Genomic DNA, 19,983 nt, shown 5'->3' on the forward strand with positions numbered 1-19,983 from the left:
TTTCTACTGTGATTGCATATTAGAATGACCTGGAAGCCTTAAAAATATACCAATGCTTAGGTCCCAACCCAGAATAATGAAATCAGAACCTGGTGGCCTTGATAGCTACATTTTAAATTGTTGACAGTACTACAGATCCCCATCTCACCCCCCACCGCTTTGCCCGCCTCCACCCAACCCCCATCCTACCACAGGCCTTCATCCCACTATTGTCTGTGTCCATGATGGATAGCTGCGTTTTTGAAAAGCTCCCCAGGTGACTAACATTCAGCCAGGATTGACAGATACTTTAATTAAAGTTATAAAGACAACAACCAGAAGAATGAAAAACAAACCAACAGTGATTATTCTGGGGAACAGAACAAGGAACGTCTAAACTATTTAAGTTGTTTTTATGGAGGAAGAAACAGGAAGGATGGAGAAGGAATCCAACTTGGGGGTTTCTCAGGCTTTGCACTGTGGACATTTGAGGCAGGAATTCCTTGCTGTGGGGGGATGTCTTGTGTACTGAGACCCACTAAATGCCAACAGTACCCCCTCTTCCCCTCCCAGTAATGACAACCAAAATTATCTCCAGACGCTGCCAAATGTCCCTGGAGGGCAAAACTGCCCTGAGTTGAGAACCACCGGACTAGAAGAATAATCCTGTGCATTAGTCAGGCAGTTGCTTGACCTAAAAAGCAAGTACAAAGATTTGGACTGACATGACTGTATACCGTGTAAATCGAAGTGCCAGGTCTTTAATTAGAATTAAATGTACACATTTTAATCAGAGCACTAGAGGGAATGCATCAGGCTTTTCCTTGTGGATGCTTCAAGCTTTGAGATTTACTTTCATTATTAGAATAACAAAATGTCAGAGCAATTACGCCGTTATAGAAAAAGCTGCAGGACCTCCTGGCAGGCTGCCAGAGCTTGCCAATTTCTTTTAAACTTGAGAAAACACTTTTCTCATACTGAACAAAACAGGGGAGACCCAGCCAAACATAACCCTGGGCAGAAGGCCCAAGTTCATTTAAGTTCAGCAAATATTTGAGCATCTATTACATGTGTTGGGGAGGATAACATTAGCAAAACAAAGACCACATTTCTTAATATTATAGAAATAATTAGGGTAAAATATATCTTAGAGAGAAGGCTTAGCTTTCTGTACTGTACAGCGCTGTATAAAAATGCAGGTTTCTTGCTGAGACCGGTTTGGCTCAATGGATAGAGCGTCGGCTTGGGGACTAAAAGGTCCCGGGTTCGATTCCGGTCAAGGGCATGTACATGGGTTGCGGGCACATCCCCGGTAGGGGGTGTGCAGGAGGCAGCTGATGGATGATTCTCTCTCATCGATGTTTCTAACTCTGTATCCCTCTCTCTTCCTCTCTGTAAAAAATCAATAAAATATATATTTTTAAAAATGCAGGTTTCTGCAGTGTCTATATCAGTGTCATCCAAATGGTAGACACCAGACACGCAGCTGTGGAGGCCCTGAAAAATGGCTGGAGTCATGCTGTAAATGTAAATGTAAAATGCACAAAGATGTACACGAAAACAATAAGGTAAAATGCCTCATTATATTTCCAACTTGTATTTTGAAATTTTCAATATATTGGTTTAAATAAAATATATTATTAAAGTTAAAACTAATTTCATTTCTTTCTTTTTTGTTTGTTTGTTTGTGTTTCTGTTGTTGTTGTTAATCTTCACCTGAGGATATTTCTTCCATTGCTTTTCAGAGAGTGGAAGTGAGGGAAGGAGTGAGGGGAGGGGAGAGAAAGAGAGACAAAGAGAGAGAAACATCAATGCGAGAGAGACACATCCATGGGTTGCCTCCTGTACATGCCCCAACTGGAACCAGGGATCGAAACTGGGACCCTTCGGTGTGAAGGCCAACACTCTAACCATTGAGCACACCAGCCAGCGCTCTTTTTATTTTTTAATGTGGTTACTGGAAAACTGAAAATTATGCATATGGCTTACATTTGTGGCTGCCATTTTCTTTTGATTGTACAGTGCTGTAATAAACTCTTGACTTTTCTGGGGCATCATTGTTAATAATAATAGCATTTTTTATATATTTGGGTCTTTTCTCTACACTGGCATTCAGTGACGGCAAGTTGCGTCAATACTCACTTCTATAGTGTGGTTAAGTGGAAGTACTTGGTGAACTTATATGGAAATATCTGGTGAACTAAACTTAATTAAATTCACTAAATTCACTTCCTGGCTTGACTACATGCTTAATCTTAGTTAAGTTACTCAGCCTCTCTGAGCCTCAGTTGCCTCATCTATAAAATGGGGATAATGCAATCTTACATACACATTGTTTGTCTACATTTATAATGATCTCACAAGTGCCTTGTTGAATCAGGTTTTGAACCTTACATAGAAAAGTGTCTTGAAGTGCTTGGCTTTAATGCTGCTTTTTACTTCTCAACAGTGAGGCGTTCAGTCATAAACACAGACGGAAGATCTCTGTTGCCTGTGGGGTAATGAACCAATTTTCAAACTACCCGAAGGCTCCTTCCTGACCATGGCAAAACTGAGAGGGGAATCATCTGGGGCAGCGGTCGCATACCTTTTGGACCTCACGGACCGCCAGTGATCTGTGCACCACCCATTAGGACCACTGATCTAGGGGCAGCCAGGTGAGAGCTGGGCCATCTTAGCATAAAGCCAAAAAGTCTTTTCTCTTCACACCCCGAAGGATAGCAATTCTTTCTCACAATTGTATAGTATGCTGGTCACACAGAGTGCATTCACCATAGTTGTTGATTAAAAACAGTATCAAAGAAATTACTGCCGAAACCTGTTTGGCTCAGTGGATAGAGTATCAGCCTGCAGACTGAAAGGTCCCAGGTTCGATTCCGGTCAAGGGCATGTACCTTGGTTGCGGGCACATCCCCAGTAGGGGATGTGCAAGAGGCAGCTGATCGATGATTCTCTCTTGTCGATGTTTCTCTCTATCCCTCTCTCTTCCTCTCTGTAAAAACTCAATAAAATATATTTTTTTTAAAAAGAAAAAAAAATGGCTATATTTGGAATTTACTTAGTTCAGTTAGAAAGCTACCTATTTGATCTGAGTAGGTTAGATTATTTATTAGTAGTGCTGGTAATGGATTAGAAATTATTCCTCTTCCTGCCATTTTATTCAATGTGCATGAATCCCAGTGCATGGATTCATGCACACTGAAGGGAAATTAATTAGAAGGTGGCCGGCAGGGTAGGACTGAGAGAGACAGGTTGGACACACCCTGGAGCCAACCTCCCTTGGTCCCTCCCTCGCTAGCCGCACCTAGGGCAGTGTCTCGGCTTGAAGGGCATCTGCAGAGTGAGCAGGGTCCCTTCAGCAGGTGGGGTCCCTCAGCCTGGCCTGCAGGAATGGGGCTGAAAACAGCTCTCTGACATGCCACGAGGGATCCCAGATTGCAAGAGGGCAGTTCTCTGGTGATGCATCCTGGAATCAGGCTCCTTCCTCTCTGGTTCTGGGGTGCATCACCTGAGAACTACTGCTGCCAAGTCACCGCAGCTCGGCAGCACCTGCATTGAGCGTCTGCCCCCTGGTGGTCAGTGTGTGTCATAGCTACTGGTCAGATGGTCGGACGGTTGCTTAGCCGTTTATATATATAGATAATATATCAAGTAGGAGTGACAAGTTATTTCTTTGTTTATCATCCCTTTGGCCACTTACATACAGAATGCACTGTGAATATTTTTTGCTTTATTGAAAACAAATCTAAAAGGCAGAGATTATATAAAATTATATACAGATAAGAATTCTTAAATGGTTAATTTCATTTTACCAATGAGCTAGTTGTGCTCTTTTTCTAATTTAATGATAGGTTTTAAATTCAAAACTGCTCTCAACTTACAAATTTAGATAAGTAATAATTTCTGGTGAAAATATCAATTTTTCAGCTTAGTGCTTATGTAATCTCTATTCTCTATTGCTGAGGCTGGAGGGCACACTCATCCATTCATTTATCAAGTGTTTTTCAAACATCTATCCTGTGCCAGCACCATAACTTTCACATTGTCTGTTTTTTAAGTATTTCAGATCTTCCAAAAGACCTGTTACTTTAAGTCATGGCATCAAGTAAAGAAAACTTCTGATTTTCTAGCTGCGCATTAGATGCTGTAGGACCACAGGGAGATACTCAGGCTCCTGATAACTGACATATTTTAGCAAATGTCTGACAGTGAGGCATTGTGTGTAAACACAGCATCGTTTGATGGTTAAGCATTCTCATTGAGGAACCAGAAAGACCTGGTGGTGAACCCTGGCTCTACTGCCTACAGGCTGAGTCACCTTAGAAGAGTTCATTCACCTCTCTGAGCCTCAGATTGCTCATTTGTCAAAGTGGGAACTAATAATAGTACATACCTGATAATACTAGAGTGGAGATTAGGTGAGGTGACGTGTGTAAAGTATAGAGATCAGTGCTGGAATTTACTAGTTGCTCAAGAAATGTTAGCTATTAAGAGGAGGAGTAACACTGATGATGGTGATTGTAGCAGTAGTTAATTGGGTCAAGGGGTCCTTGTTTAGCTGAATTATCAAATGTGCACAGAAGGAACAGGGCTTTGGTTTTTTATTTTCATATTCCGGTTAACAATATCAAACACAAAAACGCTTCAAGGTTTGGTTGTTAAAATATTTTTGAAACATACTAATCCATTTTAAAGATTAAAATGAAATAAACTTTAACATTTTTATATGTGCCAATTTCTTGTAGGATTTGGAGGTCTTATGATTGTGACAGAATGTTATTATAGATGCAAAAAATTTCAGAAAATTTGTACTAAGCCCAGAACAAAATCTAGATATTTATTTAGCTAAATGTCTCATCTAATCCTGTTTCTTTCCCCTAAAAAGTGTATTGCTAACAAAATTCTACATAATTCAAAGTGCCTGACAACTGGATCTTGTTTTATTGTCTTATTATAACTTATTTTGTTTATTAACTGTGTCAAAAATAAATTTACCAGATCTAAAAGTTGTTAATAAGGCAAATTAAAGAGTTTAAAATGAATTTAATATTTTCACGTTACATTTCTAAGAATTTTACTCACAATTGCCACAGGGTCATTGCTGCGGGTGGCAGCCAGGCTGAACTTCTTGACGTGGGTGTTGGTCTCCAGAGCCTTTGCAAATTCTTTCAGGGTTGGGATTGGAATGTTCTACGATGGGGAAGGTACAGAGAGCTGATAAACCAAGGATCCATAGCTTTAAGTACTTTATATATTTAGATGACTAATTGCATGTTATCCCCTCTAAAAGACATTATCACCCATCGTCCAACAACTGAAGCCATCCACAGCCAATAGCAACACTGTGTCTAATAAGGGAATGTAACAGGAGTCACTCTGGCATCACCTTTCTGTTTACTAACTAAAAAATTATGCACCTACCATACTCCCCTCTTCTCTTTCATTCTCTGTGTTCGAACCAGATGGACCTACTTGCTATTCTTTTAATATGCCATGGTCTTTCTCTCCTCTATACTTTTTGATATGCTTTTTCCTTTATCTGGAAATTCCTCTGTCCTTTCTCCGATTAATTCCTACTGGTCTTTTAAGACTCAGCTAGCCGAAACTGGTTTGGCTCAGTGGGTAGAGCGTCAGCCTGCAGACTGAAAGGTCCCAGGTTCGATTCCGGTCAAGGGCATGTACCTTGGTTGCGGGCACATCCCCAGTGGGGGGGGGGGGGGTGTGCAAGAGGCAGCTGATCGATGATTCTCTCTCATCGATGTTTATAACTCTCTATTCCTCTCTCTTCCTCTCTGTAAAAAATCAATAAAATATATTAAAAAAAAAAAAAGACTCAGCTAAAATATCACCTCCTTTGTTTATTGGCTCTCATGGGCAGGATCAAAGTTTTCCTTACCTGCAATTCCATAACATTTGGGGGCTTACCACATCATGCTCTAATTATTTGTTTAGTGTTATTCTCCTAACAAGTTCTTCAGAATAGACAAAATGAATCCTACTCCCTCTTCTACAGCGCTTAGCCAGGTACTGACCACGGGGGAGGGAGGCCATATGGAGCGCAGCCAGAGGTTGATGTGAGTCTTATATGTCCCACAGACAAATTCTGGGACTGTGAGCAACTTAACCTCTTTAAGTCCCGCAAAAAATCTGATACATAATGAGTACTCAATATAAGTCTGTTATTATTATTAAATGCTAGAAATTGGCCCAATAAGAATGAACAAAACATGTCAGACAATGCTCTCTCTCTCTCTCTCTCTCTCTCATATACAACACACACACACACACACACACACACACACACACACACACATGTCTCCACTTGAGAGTCACATGACCTATTGCCAAATAGAATAACGTGTAAGTGACAATGTGTGACTTCCTAGAAGAAGTAATAAATGCACTGTGGCTTCCTGACTGTCCTCCTTCTCTTGGATCACCCACACTGGGGGAAGCCAGCTGTCAATGAAGTGAGGACACTCAGGCCACCCGAAGGAAAGGGCCATCTGGTAGAAACAGAGGCTTCCTGTAAACAGGCACATGAGTGTACCTTCTCAGAAGTAGGTCCTCCTGCCTCAGGCGGGCCTGTACGTGATTGCAGCCCTGGCTAATAGCCTTTTTGAAACACTGAGCCATACCACCCAGCTAAGTCACTTCCTGTTTCCTGATACTCAAAAACTGTGTGAATAAATGTTTTTTCTTTTAAGCCTGTAAGTTTTGAAGTAATTTGCTACTCAACAATAGATAATCAGTATATTATTTAACACAACTACTATTATTGTTTCCAAGAATTCTAGAAATCACTTATTTTTTAAATCTACTTCTTCTTTTGAATAGGATATCTTGCCTCAAAAATCAGTGACTTAGCAGAAACCGGTTTGGCTCAGTGGTAGAGCATCAGTCTGCGGACTGAAAGGTCCCGGGTTCGATTTCGGTCAAGGGCATGTACCTTGGTTGCGGGCACATCCCCGGTAGGGGGTATGCAAGAGGCAGCTGGTCGATATTTCTCTCTCATCGACGTTTCAAGCTCTCTATCTCTCTCCCTTCCTCTCTGTAAAAAAATCAATAAAATATATATTTTTTTAAAAATCAGTGACTCAAAAGATTTCAAATAGGTAATCAGTCATCCCTTTAAGTTTCCTAAACTCATGATAAATCAAGTGACTGACCACAATCACGGTGAGATACCTTAATGTTGTTGAGGTTGACTTCTTGGAGGCTGGGATCGTTAGCTTTCATCTGCTGCAGACTTACTTCCACATTCGTGGGGTTGGGTGGTTCCTCAAATACAGGCTTGACCTTTTCACCTTTGACCACATCTAGGACACAAATTAAAAAAAAAAAAAAGTAAGGATTCTCCTGTCAAAATCAGTGATGATTCCCCCCCAAATGACCTTTCTTTCATATGCTCTGATTTTTAAAAAAATATATTTTATAGATTTTTTACAGAGAGGAAGAGAGAGGGATAGAGAGTTAGAAACATCGATGAGAGAGAATCATCGATCAGCTGCCTCTTGCACACCTCCTACTGGGGATGTGCCCGCAACCAAGGTACATGCCTTTGACCAGAATCGAACCTGGGACCTTTCAGTCCGCAGGCCGACGCTCTATCCACTGAGCCAAAATGGTTTTGGCTCATATGCTCTGATTCTAATAATACTTTATTATCAATGACAGTAAGCTTATTCTCAACTAAACAAGCATGGGAACGGTACGGCTCTGAGTTATAGTTTCAAAGATTGATGCTTCTCAACCGCAGTGAGAAGTCTCAGTAGCTGACACTGCATGGAGCCAAAAGTGCAGGAGACCCTACAGCAAGCATGACAAACTTGCGACCCAGCCAATACAATAGTATGTAAGAAACCATACAATAAAAGTTTCATGAAGAGACTGAACATAAACTCTGCACCTATGGATGAGGACAATGGGGGGTGGGGAAAGAGCAGAGGGTGGGGTGGGAACCTGGTGGAGGGGGGAAAAATGAGGAACCTTTGTAATAATATGAACAATAAAGATTGATTTTAAAAAAAAGTTTCATAACTTAATTTTTACAATGACTTGTGATACATAATTATTAATAATGCATTACAACGCTCGCTAATGACTGATTACTATAATCATGTTGCATTCCTTTCCCCGATGCCCAGGCACCCCATTTCTCTCCACTAATACTGGCAGTGCGTATTTTAGCAGCCGATGGCCACGTCATTAGTCTTGGACTCACTTGTTTGGTGTGCGCAACAGGAAACAGTTCACTTTCAGAGAATAAGAAAAATAGGCTTATTTGTGTTGTTTGTTTTTGTTTGTTTTTTTTGTTAGAACACCTCAGCAAAATAAAATTCCCGTTTATTGTGGACAACATTGTTTCACGCATACATCTAACAGGCCAAAAAAATAAACAGCAACTTCATAGACTGGAAAAAAGAAACCTTTTCACCTTTGGCCTTTTTAACCATCTCATACAAACCAACTACTTATAGTACAGCTAAGCACATACACAAAAAGTTACTGGAATGCCCGGAATAAGATTTTTTGTTGTTGTTGTTTTGCTTTTTTGACAAGTTTTTTTTTCTTCTTTTTTTTCTCCTTTGAGAATATAATGAACACCGTCACACCACAAGTCAAGTCAGAAGAAGGACAGAGAATGCTCCGAAGGCTGGTTTGGTCATCCCAAGATCATTAAAAATGACTGACCCCTAACAATATGTACAAAAATATAAAATGTGAATAAAAATGCAAACAAATTTTCCTTTTTAAAATACTTTTAAGAAAAAAAGCAGGGCCTTGGACGTTTTGGTTCTTTTTTTCTCCCCTGTTGCAAATTCACATGGTGGTTTTGGTTGGGTGGTGAAGACCGCGTGTCACCTGCAGGTGGCGCTGCCTGAGGTAGGTGGGTGGGCAGGCGGGCGGGAGTCTCTCCTCAAAGGTGACCACATTTAGATTCTGAGACGGGAAGTAGAGGGTGAATAGGCCACGGGGGCCTCCAACTTTTTGGTTTTTTGCTGTCTAGTCATCCTCATCAGTCTTCTGCTTCTTGGTGTCAACATTGTCATCCTCATCATCGTCATCCTCCTCATCTTCAGCCTCCTCATCTTCATCTCCATCCTCTTCCTCACCACCACCTTCCTCTTCCTTTTCTTCCCCCTCTCCTCCTTCTTCCTCTTTTTCATCCTCCTCACTGTCAGCCTCCTGCTCCCCATTTTCCTCATTCTCAGCATTTCCATCCACAGGTGCATCTCTTCCTGAACCTTAATGTAAACTACGGGCTTTGGGTAAAAGCAATGTGTCAATGCAGGCTCACCAATTGTAACATATGTACCGCTCTGTTGCAGGATGTTGGTAATGGGGGAGGCTATCCGTGAGGAAAGGCAGGGGATATATAAAACATCCCTGTGACTTCCTCTCATTTTTGTTGTGAACCTAAAAATGCTCTAAAAAAAATGTGTGTTTTTAACAATATGTATGTGTATAAAAGCCAAGAAGGTTAGGCACCAGACTTTTAACAGCAAACATGTTGTCAGAATGTTACCCTTTCTCATGTTGAAATTACCAATGAACATTTTTTTTATCTGTATGCATAAGAAACCAGAAAGAAAATAAAAGGAACATTGCTCGTTGTCTGTGTAAATTACCCATGATGATTTATATATATGCTGCTGAGACTAGAAAGCGTCTCCCAAGTTTTCATCAAAGAGAATAAAATAGAATTCATCTCAGAAAAGCTGTGGTCTTTGGGGAGTTTTTCACAGCACCTGGATCACATTGTCCAGAATTACATTATTGGTCTGTCCCTACTATGGGTAGGTAAGTTCCTCTGGGCAGTGACCATCTTTTACCTTTGCACCTAAAGATAAAACCCACGACACACAGTAGATATCTGGAAGATGACCAATGAGTAAGTGGGAGAATCTAATGAGCTGACCCTTGGCCAGGAAATGGTCTGGCACTTTGGTGCCAGCAAATCCATCCCAGTGTGTCTCTCATGCTCTCTGGGGGATCTGGGTATTCAAATTCTAATGACAAGTACCCATTGTTGAGACCAAAAAGACACTGAAATAGAGAAAAGAACTTATTTAAGATGCTTGATGAAAACCTCCTTGGGAACAGGAAACTCTGCATTCCACTCTAACTATGCAACCTATCAGCAACTTTACCTTTTGACTGAAGGGACCTAACTACAGAGTGTGTTTTGGACAAAACAACTGGCTGTTACTAGCTGCACTGCCAGACAGAGTTCCCAGGACCAGCTGCTCTATGCTGGTCTGGTTGCCCCGAGCCCAGGGATCCTCGGTGAACGGACAGAAGCCACCCTCCAAGGCCGCAGCACAGGGGTCAGGACGCACCAGGAGCCCCAGTCAGCAGGCTCTCCTCCCAAGCCTCACAGAACCACAGATTCCGCGTCAACTTACTTCGCACAGGCCCTTTGCCATCTTTACTGTTGGGTGTTTCTTCATCAAACTTCGGGTTATTGAGCATATTGTGTACTCCAAGAACAGCTGGAAGAAAAAAAAAAAATCAGTGAAAAAACATGTTAGGATAGCCACATTATTAATTTGTTCCTTGAAGAACGATTCTTTGTATCATAAAGATGAGCTCCAGACCCATATTTCCTTGCACAGTGTGTGGTACATATATAGTGTTAAATAAACTGATACAGTAACACACACACACACACACACACACACACACACACACACACACACTCCCTGTAAGACCACCAGCAATCTACACAGGTCTTTCTAGATCTGGACCTGTGACACCATTCGGGATCCGAGGGAATGGTCTTGTGATGGTCCCAAATTACTGAAAACCTGCTAAGACCTCTTACTAAAGTAGATTCAACTCATCAGCTTTCCCATCCATAAAACGTGAGGGCCGGACTGAATCTAAGGATATTTTAAGATTTGATGATATAGAGATGATGGCATGTATTTTTTCAGAGGCAAAGAGCAGGAAGATCATGGGTCTCTTTCAATGTAAGCTTCACCACGAGAAGTTGCCCTTTTCTTATCTAAAGCATCTCACAGTTTGATTCCTGTCAAGGGCATGTACCTTGGTTGCAGGCACATCCCCAGTTGAGGGTGTGCAGGAGGCAACTGATTGATGTTTCTCTGTCTCATCGATGTTTCTAACTCTCTATTCCTCTCCCTTCCTCTCTGTAAAAAAACAAAAACAAAAACCAATAAAATATATTTAAAAAAAATAAAATAGAGACACTGGCAAGGGAAGGCTGAGCATGCTGAGATTTGAGGCTCCTGTACTACATGGAATTGGCACCAGGGGGCAGCACAGCATGCGAGGAACAGCACTGGGGGAAGAATGCACACCAGGCAGGCTGAAGCTGCAACTGCACACCCAGCTCTAACCTTGCTAATAAAATTACAGGCGGCCAGAGGCCACCTGGTGAAGGATCCCAGAATGGATCATCTGGTAATAGGGGGCAGAGCTCCTCATCAGCTGTACTGCAATCTGCACATTAGAAGGAGGCAGGAGGCCAGCACACCATACGGAACAGCAAGCCTAGGGTTAAAAGGACACCCAGGAGCAGTCAATATGAATACTGTCATGTACTACCTGTGTGACTTGAGAAGTTACTAAATGCCTCCGAACCTCAGTTTTCCCATCTGTAAAATAGGGAAAATAATCATGCTTTACCTACTACAAAAATAAAATGAATGTCCTGGCCAGTGTGTTCAGGGGTTAAAGTGTCAGCCTGAGCACCAGAGAATCACAGGTTTGATTCCTGGTCAAGGGCACGTACCTGGGTTGCAGGTTTGATTCCTACCCCAGTAGGGGTGTGTGTGGGAGGCAACAAATTGATGTATCTCTCTCACATGGATGTTTCTCTCTCCCTCCTCTTTTTCTCTCCCCCACTGCTCCCTCCCTTCTACTCTCTCTAAAAATCTATAGAAAAATATCCTCACTCCTGAGGTGAGGATAAAAAAAAAAAAAAAAAGATGAAATGACTCCCTATGCATCAGGCACTGTTCTAAGTGCTTTATAAATTCTTATTAGTAAATAAGCATTTATTACTGTTTCTGGCATTGTCTAGGGAGAGGCCCTATTTGATAAGCACAAGCTACTGAGACCATCCAAAAAGACGCATCTTGCTTTGGTCCCATACTCACTGATAACTCCTAATTATAATTTGGCTCCATTGCCAAGTGTTAATTTTTGTGTTACCTGTTTCCGGTAAACCTGGCAGGTAGATGGATCCGTCCCCACTGCCTAGCCCCAATCAGACTGCTGTTATGTGCACTGACAAGATCAAATCTCCAGGTCAGCAGACAGAGAACTAGAATGGCTTGGCTGGGGACCACACAGAAACAGGGCCACGGTGGGGGTGCTCGCTGGAGGAATGATGTGCCCTTCTGCTCTGGGTCTGCTGGAGTACCATGGGCGGGGCACTGACACTCTTTCAGAGGCTGGCAGCTCTACCTCTTCCGGAGAGAGCCGCCCTAGAGAAGATGCGGGCTTCTTCCTGGTGCTGAGGGAGGGAGGCTACGTAAAACGAACACCACGGTTTTCTTTGGGGATTATCCCCCTGGTTTCACTGCATGAATTTAAGGATCTTCCAAATGATGGGTGTTTATCTCTTTCCTTCTCCTAAAACATTTCCTGGGAATTTAAGCCCAGCCCTGCATTCTCCCTTTGGGCAATTCCAGGACAGACTGAGAGGCAACAGTCACCATAACAAGATCTCTCCACAGCAACCACAGGGCTAAGGAGACTGGTCACTGCTAAGCACCTTCCTAATTGTGTGGCACAGGTGCCTCAATGGGGCAGTGACTTCTGAGAGGGTTTCAAATATGTGAATTTAATACTGACCACTAATATCACAGAAGGAATGAAAATGTAGCTAGAACGATTTGCATGCTATTAGAATAAGGCATAGCTGGTTCTCCTGGGAGGATGGAGATCATAATTATACTAGAGGCCCGGTGCACAAATTTGTGAATGGGTGGGATCCCTTGGCCTGGTAAGTGAATAGGGCTGATAGGGGCCGTCTTGCCCAGTTCCAATTGGAGCTGATCGGGGCCAGCCGGCTGCGGAGATGGAGTGCAGGAGGTTGGCTGGACAGGGGAGGTTGGCTGTAGGAGCATACTGACCACCGGGGGGCAGCTCCTGCGTTGAGTCTTTGCCCCCTGGTGGTCAGTGTATGTCATAGCGACTGGTCAACCGGTCATTTGGTAGCTTAGGCTTTTCTATATATATAGATGCCTTCCAATGGAATAAAAACGTAAAAAGTCTTGCTAAAGCTATGGACTATTTTTTAAAATACCTCTCTCCTGGGATGACCTAATAACCCTCATGATCCACATATCCATCTTATTTGGAAAAAAAGTGCACCCCATTGGTACACAAATATGCTGTTATATGCATGGACTCTTTCTAGAAGAATAGATAAGAAATGGGAGGGGGCTTATGGAATCAGGGTGAGAGACTTACTTTCATTATATATTCTTTTGTTATTCCTCACCTGAGGATATTTTTCCATCTTTTTTTAAATTTTATTTTATTTATTTATTATTTTTTTTTAGGGAGATTGGAAGACAGAGGGAAAGACAGAGAAAAACATCAGTGTGAAAAACACATTAATTGGTTGCTTCCTGTATGAGCACTGACCATGGCACAGGCAGGAAGGAACCTGCAACCTAGGTACGTGACCTTGAATCAAACCTGGGACCTTGTGGGCTCTATCTGCTGAGCCAAACTGGCCAGGGCCATTATATATTCTTTTGTACTTTTTGGGCTTTTTCTATCTGCAAGTATAACCAATTCAAACAATAATGCCAATAATTATTGTACTGTTGCTACTGTTAAGAAAACTAGGGGAAAAGTCAGCGGATTGGGATGAATGTGGATTTACTGCCCTGAGTGAATGTAACAGTAATTGCCCCCATTCCATAGTTGGGTTCAACAGACCTCTTAGTGGGGATCCAAATGGAACAGCAACTGGGGAAGAGCAAGAATGTCATGGAAATTTTGTGGTGATAAAGTCCCCAATGTGAAAGCGCTTTAGGAAGCGCAAGGGCTGTTATTTTATTGTGTAAGTTCTCAGCACTCCTTCAACTCTATTCTCTGATTTCTCATAGAAACTCTGAGTTTGGTAGGATGGGTTTTATTGGGGCATTGTACAGCTGAACTTCAGCAGAATGTTTGCTCAGAGAGGTTAAGTCACCTGTACCAAGTCTTAGAGCTACATAAAGATTGAGGCCAACCAGTTATCACAATAAAAACTTACTGCCATGGAGGCAGACCTGGAAATCACAGAACGAAGTGACCCAGAGCTGAGGACTAACCTGCAAGATCGTAGAGTTCAGTGTCGGAAGCACTGGCCAAAGCTTCTTCCAGTTCTGGATCAAGAGTCACTTTTTCTTCTTTACGTGTTTCTACAGGCTTTTCTTTGGGGATAAAGACTCTCCCTTTAAATCAGAAGAAAAACAAAAACCATGGTGTGGACTGCTTATAACAGGAGAAGTGGGCCCATCAGAGACTGCAGCTCTGGCCGTTAAGAGCCAAGTCATTAAGCTGTTGCACATCCAACTGGGCAGCCTGAATTGCTGGGATGATGCCATTATCAATAACCCACAATTAGAAGGAAGGAAGGTCAGAGGAGGAATCCTGCATTCTACAACACTGACATCCAAGGAGACTGCAGTCCTTAACCACAGAGAGAAATGGCTTCTACCACCCTCCTTCCCATCGATCAGCAGCACTGCCCTTAGACCTGGGCAAGGGGGGCGGGGACCCTACTGTGGACTCCAACTTTAAAGAGCTCAGCTCTGGTCTGCTCTGGCTGCAAACCTCCCTACCCCCGACACACACACACACACACACACACACACACACACACACACACACACACTGCTTCTACCCCAACAAGGGAAGAATCATGGGACAAAGAGGCTGCCTGCCAGACCACACCCAGGCACCTCGGACCCTGGGATTCTTTGCCTAAGAGCCCAGAGCCTGCTTCCATGCCCACCCTCCTGAATGCAGATCACACTGCTGGGATGCACACCCCCGGGCCAAGGGGAGGCTGTGCTGGGTGAGTATGAATGAGGTGTCAACCATATGCATTTGAGGTTCTGGCAGAGGACAGACATCCCTGTGTAGAACTCTTGGAAGTCCGAGAGTCCTGGCCTATGTATATTTGTAGGCTATAACATATTTTAACAGTTTGCTAACTTTTAAATATTTGTGTGTTTGGTTTTTTTTTAAAGGTACTTGGACTTCTGTTTGTCTTCTTGTCTTGGACCCTGCAAATATTCGGACTAGACTCATCCAAATGGCCCCGGGATTCCGAAGGGACAAACGTGATCATCCAGAATTTTCCTCTCACCAACTGAGGTGGCAGACCAGTAGGATGTTCCATCTAGGATCACGTGACTAGGTAGTAGTGACCCGGGACGCAGCCACCTCTCTACAGCATACCAAAGTCAGCCTGATTTAAAAGAAAATGACCAGGGCTGGCGTACTCAGAGCCGTGGGGGTCTGGGCAGTGGGGCTCCCTGTGCTTCCCACGTGCACATTCTCTGCCACCGTCTCCCACCTTACCCTGTCAATCGAATTACATTCATTTTGCCCCTACTCACTTCTGAATATGCCAATATCTGCAACACCCCAACCAGATGATCTCGGGTTCAGAGTCAAAATCAGATTTCTACGTAACCCTGGTACTGTCCAGGGCACCTCCCAACACTATCTGCACAGGTGGCCACAGCTATCGGCATTCAGGACAGCTGCTGCCACACAGCCATTCCCTGGGCTCCGACCAAGTAAGTTCTCAGTGAAAAAAGCTACACCAGAGAGTTAAATGTAGTCAGGCACACAGCCTTCAGAACTGAGGTGTGCCACCCCTCTCCTGAGACCCTCACCATAGCCCCCCACAGCTTCTAGAGCACCCACTGGTCCCTCCCGGGGCCCTGCAGACTCTCCCACCTCACCCTCATCCCTCTGCTCTGTGTGGAAAACTTCTTTTTTGCTCAACTGTGTTGCTTCTCACCTTCTCCTAAGCTACCTGTGCAGCTGTATGCTCCTCTTGAATCCCCATTTATAACTCAGACTGCTTCTGCACCCGTAGGTTCCCCATGAACCATCTGTAAGTTGATCTGGATTGAGAGGGCAATTTACCTCCTCAAATCTCTACTCTAAGAACAGAACACAGCAGCTTTCTTGTTATCCAGTCACTACCCTAATACTGGATGTTAACAGGAATTTTATTGAAAATTGGGCATTAAATAATTTAATTTTTATTTCACAATTAAATTAGTTCAATAGCAACTATGTTGTCATAGAAAGAGTTCCATATTTCTACAGTAATCCTTGATTATTTGCCTGGTTTGTTACTGTACAACTTTACTTTCTTAATAAAAACGCATCATCCATGGTGCATGACCCGTCAAACATGCCTGGCTCAGAGGAGAGCCTGAGCGCTGTCTGTGTAAGCGGAGGTAGCGCTGCTGTGACTCAGGCCAGCAGGGGAGCTGTGTTCCCAGCCCCACAGAAGCTCAGAGGTGGCGTCCATTCGAGTCCATGTTTATCGAGTGCCTCCCCGTGTCAGTTTCTGTGCCAGGATGCAAGAGACACAGCCCCACTGTGGAGATCTCAATCTCATGTGGAAAACACGGGAAACCCCAAACAAATAAAGGATAAACACTGTCACAAGGCTGTGAAAGTAACGAGTGTCAGGGCAGAAAGAAAGAGTCTATTTTAGACAGAAGGGAAGCGGGAGGCCTGGGCATTTAAGCTGAGATTTAGAAAGCAAAAAAGATGGAGATGTGTGTCAGAGGGAAGAGCCCAAGAGAAGACCCTGAGATGGGGGAAAAACTCAGCAGGTTCGGGGAACCGAATGAAGATATTGGGGCTGAGGCTTAGCGAGGAAAGACTGTCAGGGAGAAGTGGGGCAGGGAGAAGTCTCCCGGGACTATGAGAAGCACAGTAAGGATTTGGGGTTTTAAGCAGGGAAGCAGCATGATCTGATTGGTGTTTTTAAAAGACTGTGGTAGCCCCAGCTGGTGTGGCTCAGTTGGCTGGGCATTGTCCTGTGCACTGAAGGACTGCTGGTTCGATTCCCAATTAGGGCACATGCTGGGGTTATGAGCTTGAACCCCGGTGGGGGCTGTGTAGGAGGCCGCTGATTGATGGTTGAGATGTTTTTCTCTCTCTAAAAACCAATTTAAAAAATATATTTATACATATATTTTAGACTGTGGTCGCCATGAGATTACAATGATTTTACTAGTACCCATGGGCCCAAGTTGCCGTCTATAGCTGAAGAAGCTGGACAAGTGAGTGATAGCCACTTTTTCCTCCAAATGGCTCAGGATCGAAAGCTACAGAGGAAGGTTTTCCTGTCTTGAATCTGTGATGCCTTTCCCACAGTCTTCCCAGGTCTGTCACAGTGTTTCTCTCACTAGACCACCAGCTCCTTGAGGGCAGGGCAGGGTCTTACTCACTGGTCTCAGCACCGGGCACTCGGCTCTGCACAGCGGAGGTCAATGCTGAATGAACTGACTACCAATTCTGCACTACCTCTCATGGTAACACCTAGGAACACAGCCAATGCCTACACATGGAGTAGATTTCTGCAGCGGGGAAAGCCCTGGCCTAAGAGCATTCACGCTTATGGGACCTTCTCTTGGGCACAACACTACTTCATACTCCCAAAAATTTATTTGGGAGTTAAGAATTCTTTAAAAAAATATATATTTTATTGATTTTTTACAGAGAGGAAGAGAGAGGGATAGAGAGTTAGAAACATCAATGAGAGAGAATCATCAATCAGCTGCCTCTTGCACACCCCCCACTGGGGATGTGCCTGCAACCAAGGTACATGCCCTTGACTAGAATCATACCTGGTACCTTTCAGTCCACAGGCCGACGCTCTATCCACTGAGCCAAACCGGTTTCGACAAGAATTCTTTTTTTTACAGAATTAATTGGAGTACCACCACACTCTAGGTATTCATTTAACTAGCCTCCATGCTTCTTTGTTGCTTAGTTAATAAACTTTATTTTGGGGAGCAGTTTTTAGGCTCACAGAGGAAAGCACTGAGAGTCCCCATATACCCCTTCGCCCCACACTGACAGTCCCCCCCTCTATTGATATTTCACCTCAGAGCGGTCCATCTGTTACAACCAATGAGCCTACATGGATATCACTATCACCCACAGCTTAGCGTTTACACTGGAGCTCCCTCTTGGGGGTGTACATTCTATGGGTCTGGACAAATGTCTACACGGACATGTATCCATCGGCCACGATTCTTTTAAACACTGAATCCAATTGTGGGCTTACGTCCCATTCCCAGGTCAGTTCCCCGGCTTGGCCTTCCAGGACATAACGTTCGGAGCCCCTCTGTCCCAAGAGGCGCCCCCTGTGGTGCTCACCTTTCTTTTCTCCGGTGAAAGGCACAAAGTCTTCCCTGTCTTTCTGTTCCAGAGCCTCCTTCTCCAGGTACATGAGCAGGTGCTCGCGGTCAAAGGGGCCGGTGGCTGCTTTCTGGGTCTGGTCTTTCTGTCGGAATCCGGCTGGCAGCAGGGCGCTCTGGTGAGACAGAGGTGTGAGCAGGAAGCAAGGTGCCAGCTGATACTGTTACCTCCCTCCTCGGCTGCACATGGGGAGGGGTGAGCTAAGGGTGGAGTTCTTTGGCACATCTGAGGCCCTACCTGCTCTAACATCCTGTGCTGAGGAGAGGAGGGCTGCAAATGCAGGCAGCACACATGTGCTGGAGCAGCTTCTGGGACTCCTGCAGCTGCCTTCCAGAATGTGACAGCGCATGGCCACCCCCTCCACAGCCCCTTAGATCCCACTTAGCTTTGGCCACGTCTGCACCCGAGGTGCTCCCAGGCAGTCATATGGATATTCTACAGAGGAGCTCATACGGCTATTCTCTCTTATTTCCAACCCTTCTCCTGGGGAAACAGCCAAGCTTGATTAAGCTTAGAGATTCCTTCCTAAAGTTTAAACAATACAATCAGAATACTTATATTTTTAAAAGTAAACACAGTATTGAAAGCACCTGCCACATCGGATTATCATACAGATAATTTTTAGTGACATTTTTATTTCTAGTGAAACCATTATGTTGGATGCCACTGATTCTAAGTTTAAGCTAACATCAGCAGGTCTGAAGGAAACACTATAACAAGTTACTTAGCTTTTCAAGAGCCCATGAAAATACTAGTGTACTTGATAATATCAAAAGCATTTGCTCCACTTAAGTGTATCTGATATTATGGTCAGTTATTCTAATCTACCTATTGTTGTAGGATCACCAAAGATTTCAAGTTATTTAGACATTAAAAAAAAGATTTTTTTAATTGATTTTTAGAGAAAGAGAAAAGGAGAGGGAGAGAAAGAGAAACAACAATGTGAGAGTGAAACATCGATTGACTGCCTCCTGCACACCTCCTGCTGGGGATTGAGCCTGCAGCCTGGGCATGTGCCCTGACTGAAATCAAACTGGCAACCTTTCGGTGCACAGGATGATGCCCAACCAACTGAACTACACCGGCCATTTTAAAGAAACTAGACACAGAAAAGATCTGTCTTTGGGGATAAAGACCTGGTTTAAATATCATCTCTGACATTTACTATTATAGTATGGGATCTTAGGCAAATTACTTCTACTTTATCCCCTCATTTATGAAATTGGGATGATACATTTACCTAAGGGGCTTTTATGTCCAGCAGAATGTGTGATTCACAGAGGAAATTTGGTAAGATTTGTTCCTTTTCTCCCTTTCCCATTTTTCCCCCCACCCAAGCCAGACTACTCTTTTATCAATCCATGGAAACTACTTTCCCCCATATACATTAAACTTGTTTTTGAGAAATACATTTGCCATATCGTATTATAGATTGTGGTTACTGAGATTCTCCATAAATTTCGTAGAAAGTGACTCAGGACCAATCAGGGAAGAACACAGAATCTGCATTTGGAGCTAAGAGATTTCTACACCATTGTTTAAGGACATGCCACGCCATTTACCCGG

The 19,983-nt window shown here is 43.5% G+C and overlaps 1 protein-coding gene across 2 annotated transcripts in view; it reads right to left on the bottom strand.

The window, feature by feature from the left end:
* Positions 1–19,983, bottom strand: part of TMOD2 (tropomodulin 2) — a 54,616-nt gene that overhangs the window by 19,572 nt on the left and 15,061 nt on the right. For both annotated transcript variants that reach the window (XM_084894592.1, XM_084894591.1), the window contains exons 3-7: positions 18,376–18,532; positions 14,283–14,405; positions 10,389–10,475; positions 7,168–7,298; positions 5,062–5,169 (exon numbers count right to left, since the gene is read on the bottom strand). In XM_084894592.1, coding sequence (XP_084750718.1) covers positions 5,062–5,169; positions 7,168–7,298; positions 10,389–10,475; positions 14,283–14,405; positions 18,376–18,532 — 606 coding nt within the window. The remainder of the gene's footprint in view (positions 1–5,061; positions 5,170–7,167; positions 7,299–10,388; positions 10,476–14,282; positions 14,406–18,375; positions 18,533–19,983) is intronic.

The sequence above is a fragment of the Pipistrellus hanaki genome (assembly GCF_964339955.1).
Source record: "Pipistrellus hanaki genome assembly, chromosome: 1".
Taxonomy (NCBI): Eukaryota; Metazoa; Chordata; class Mammalia; order Chiroptera; family Vespertilionidae; genus Pipistrellus; species Pipistrellus hanaki.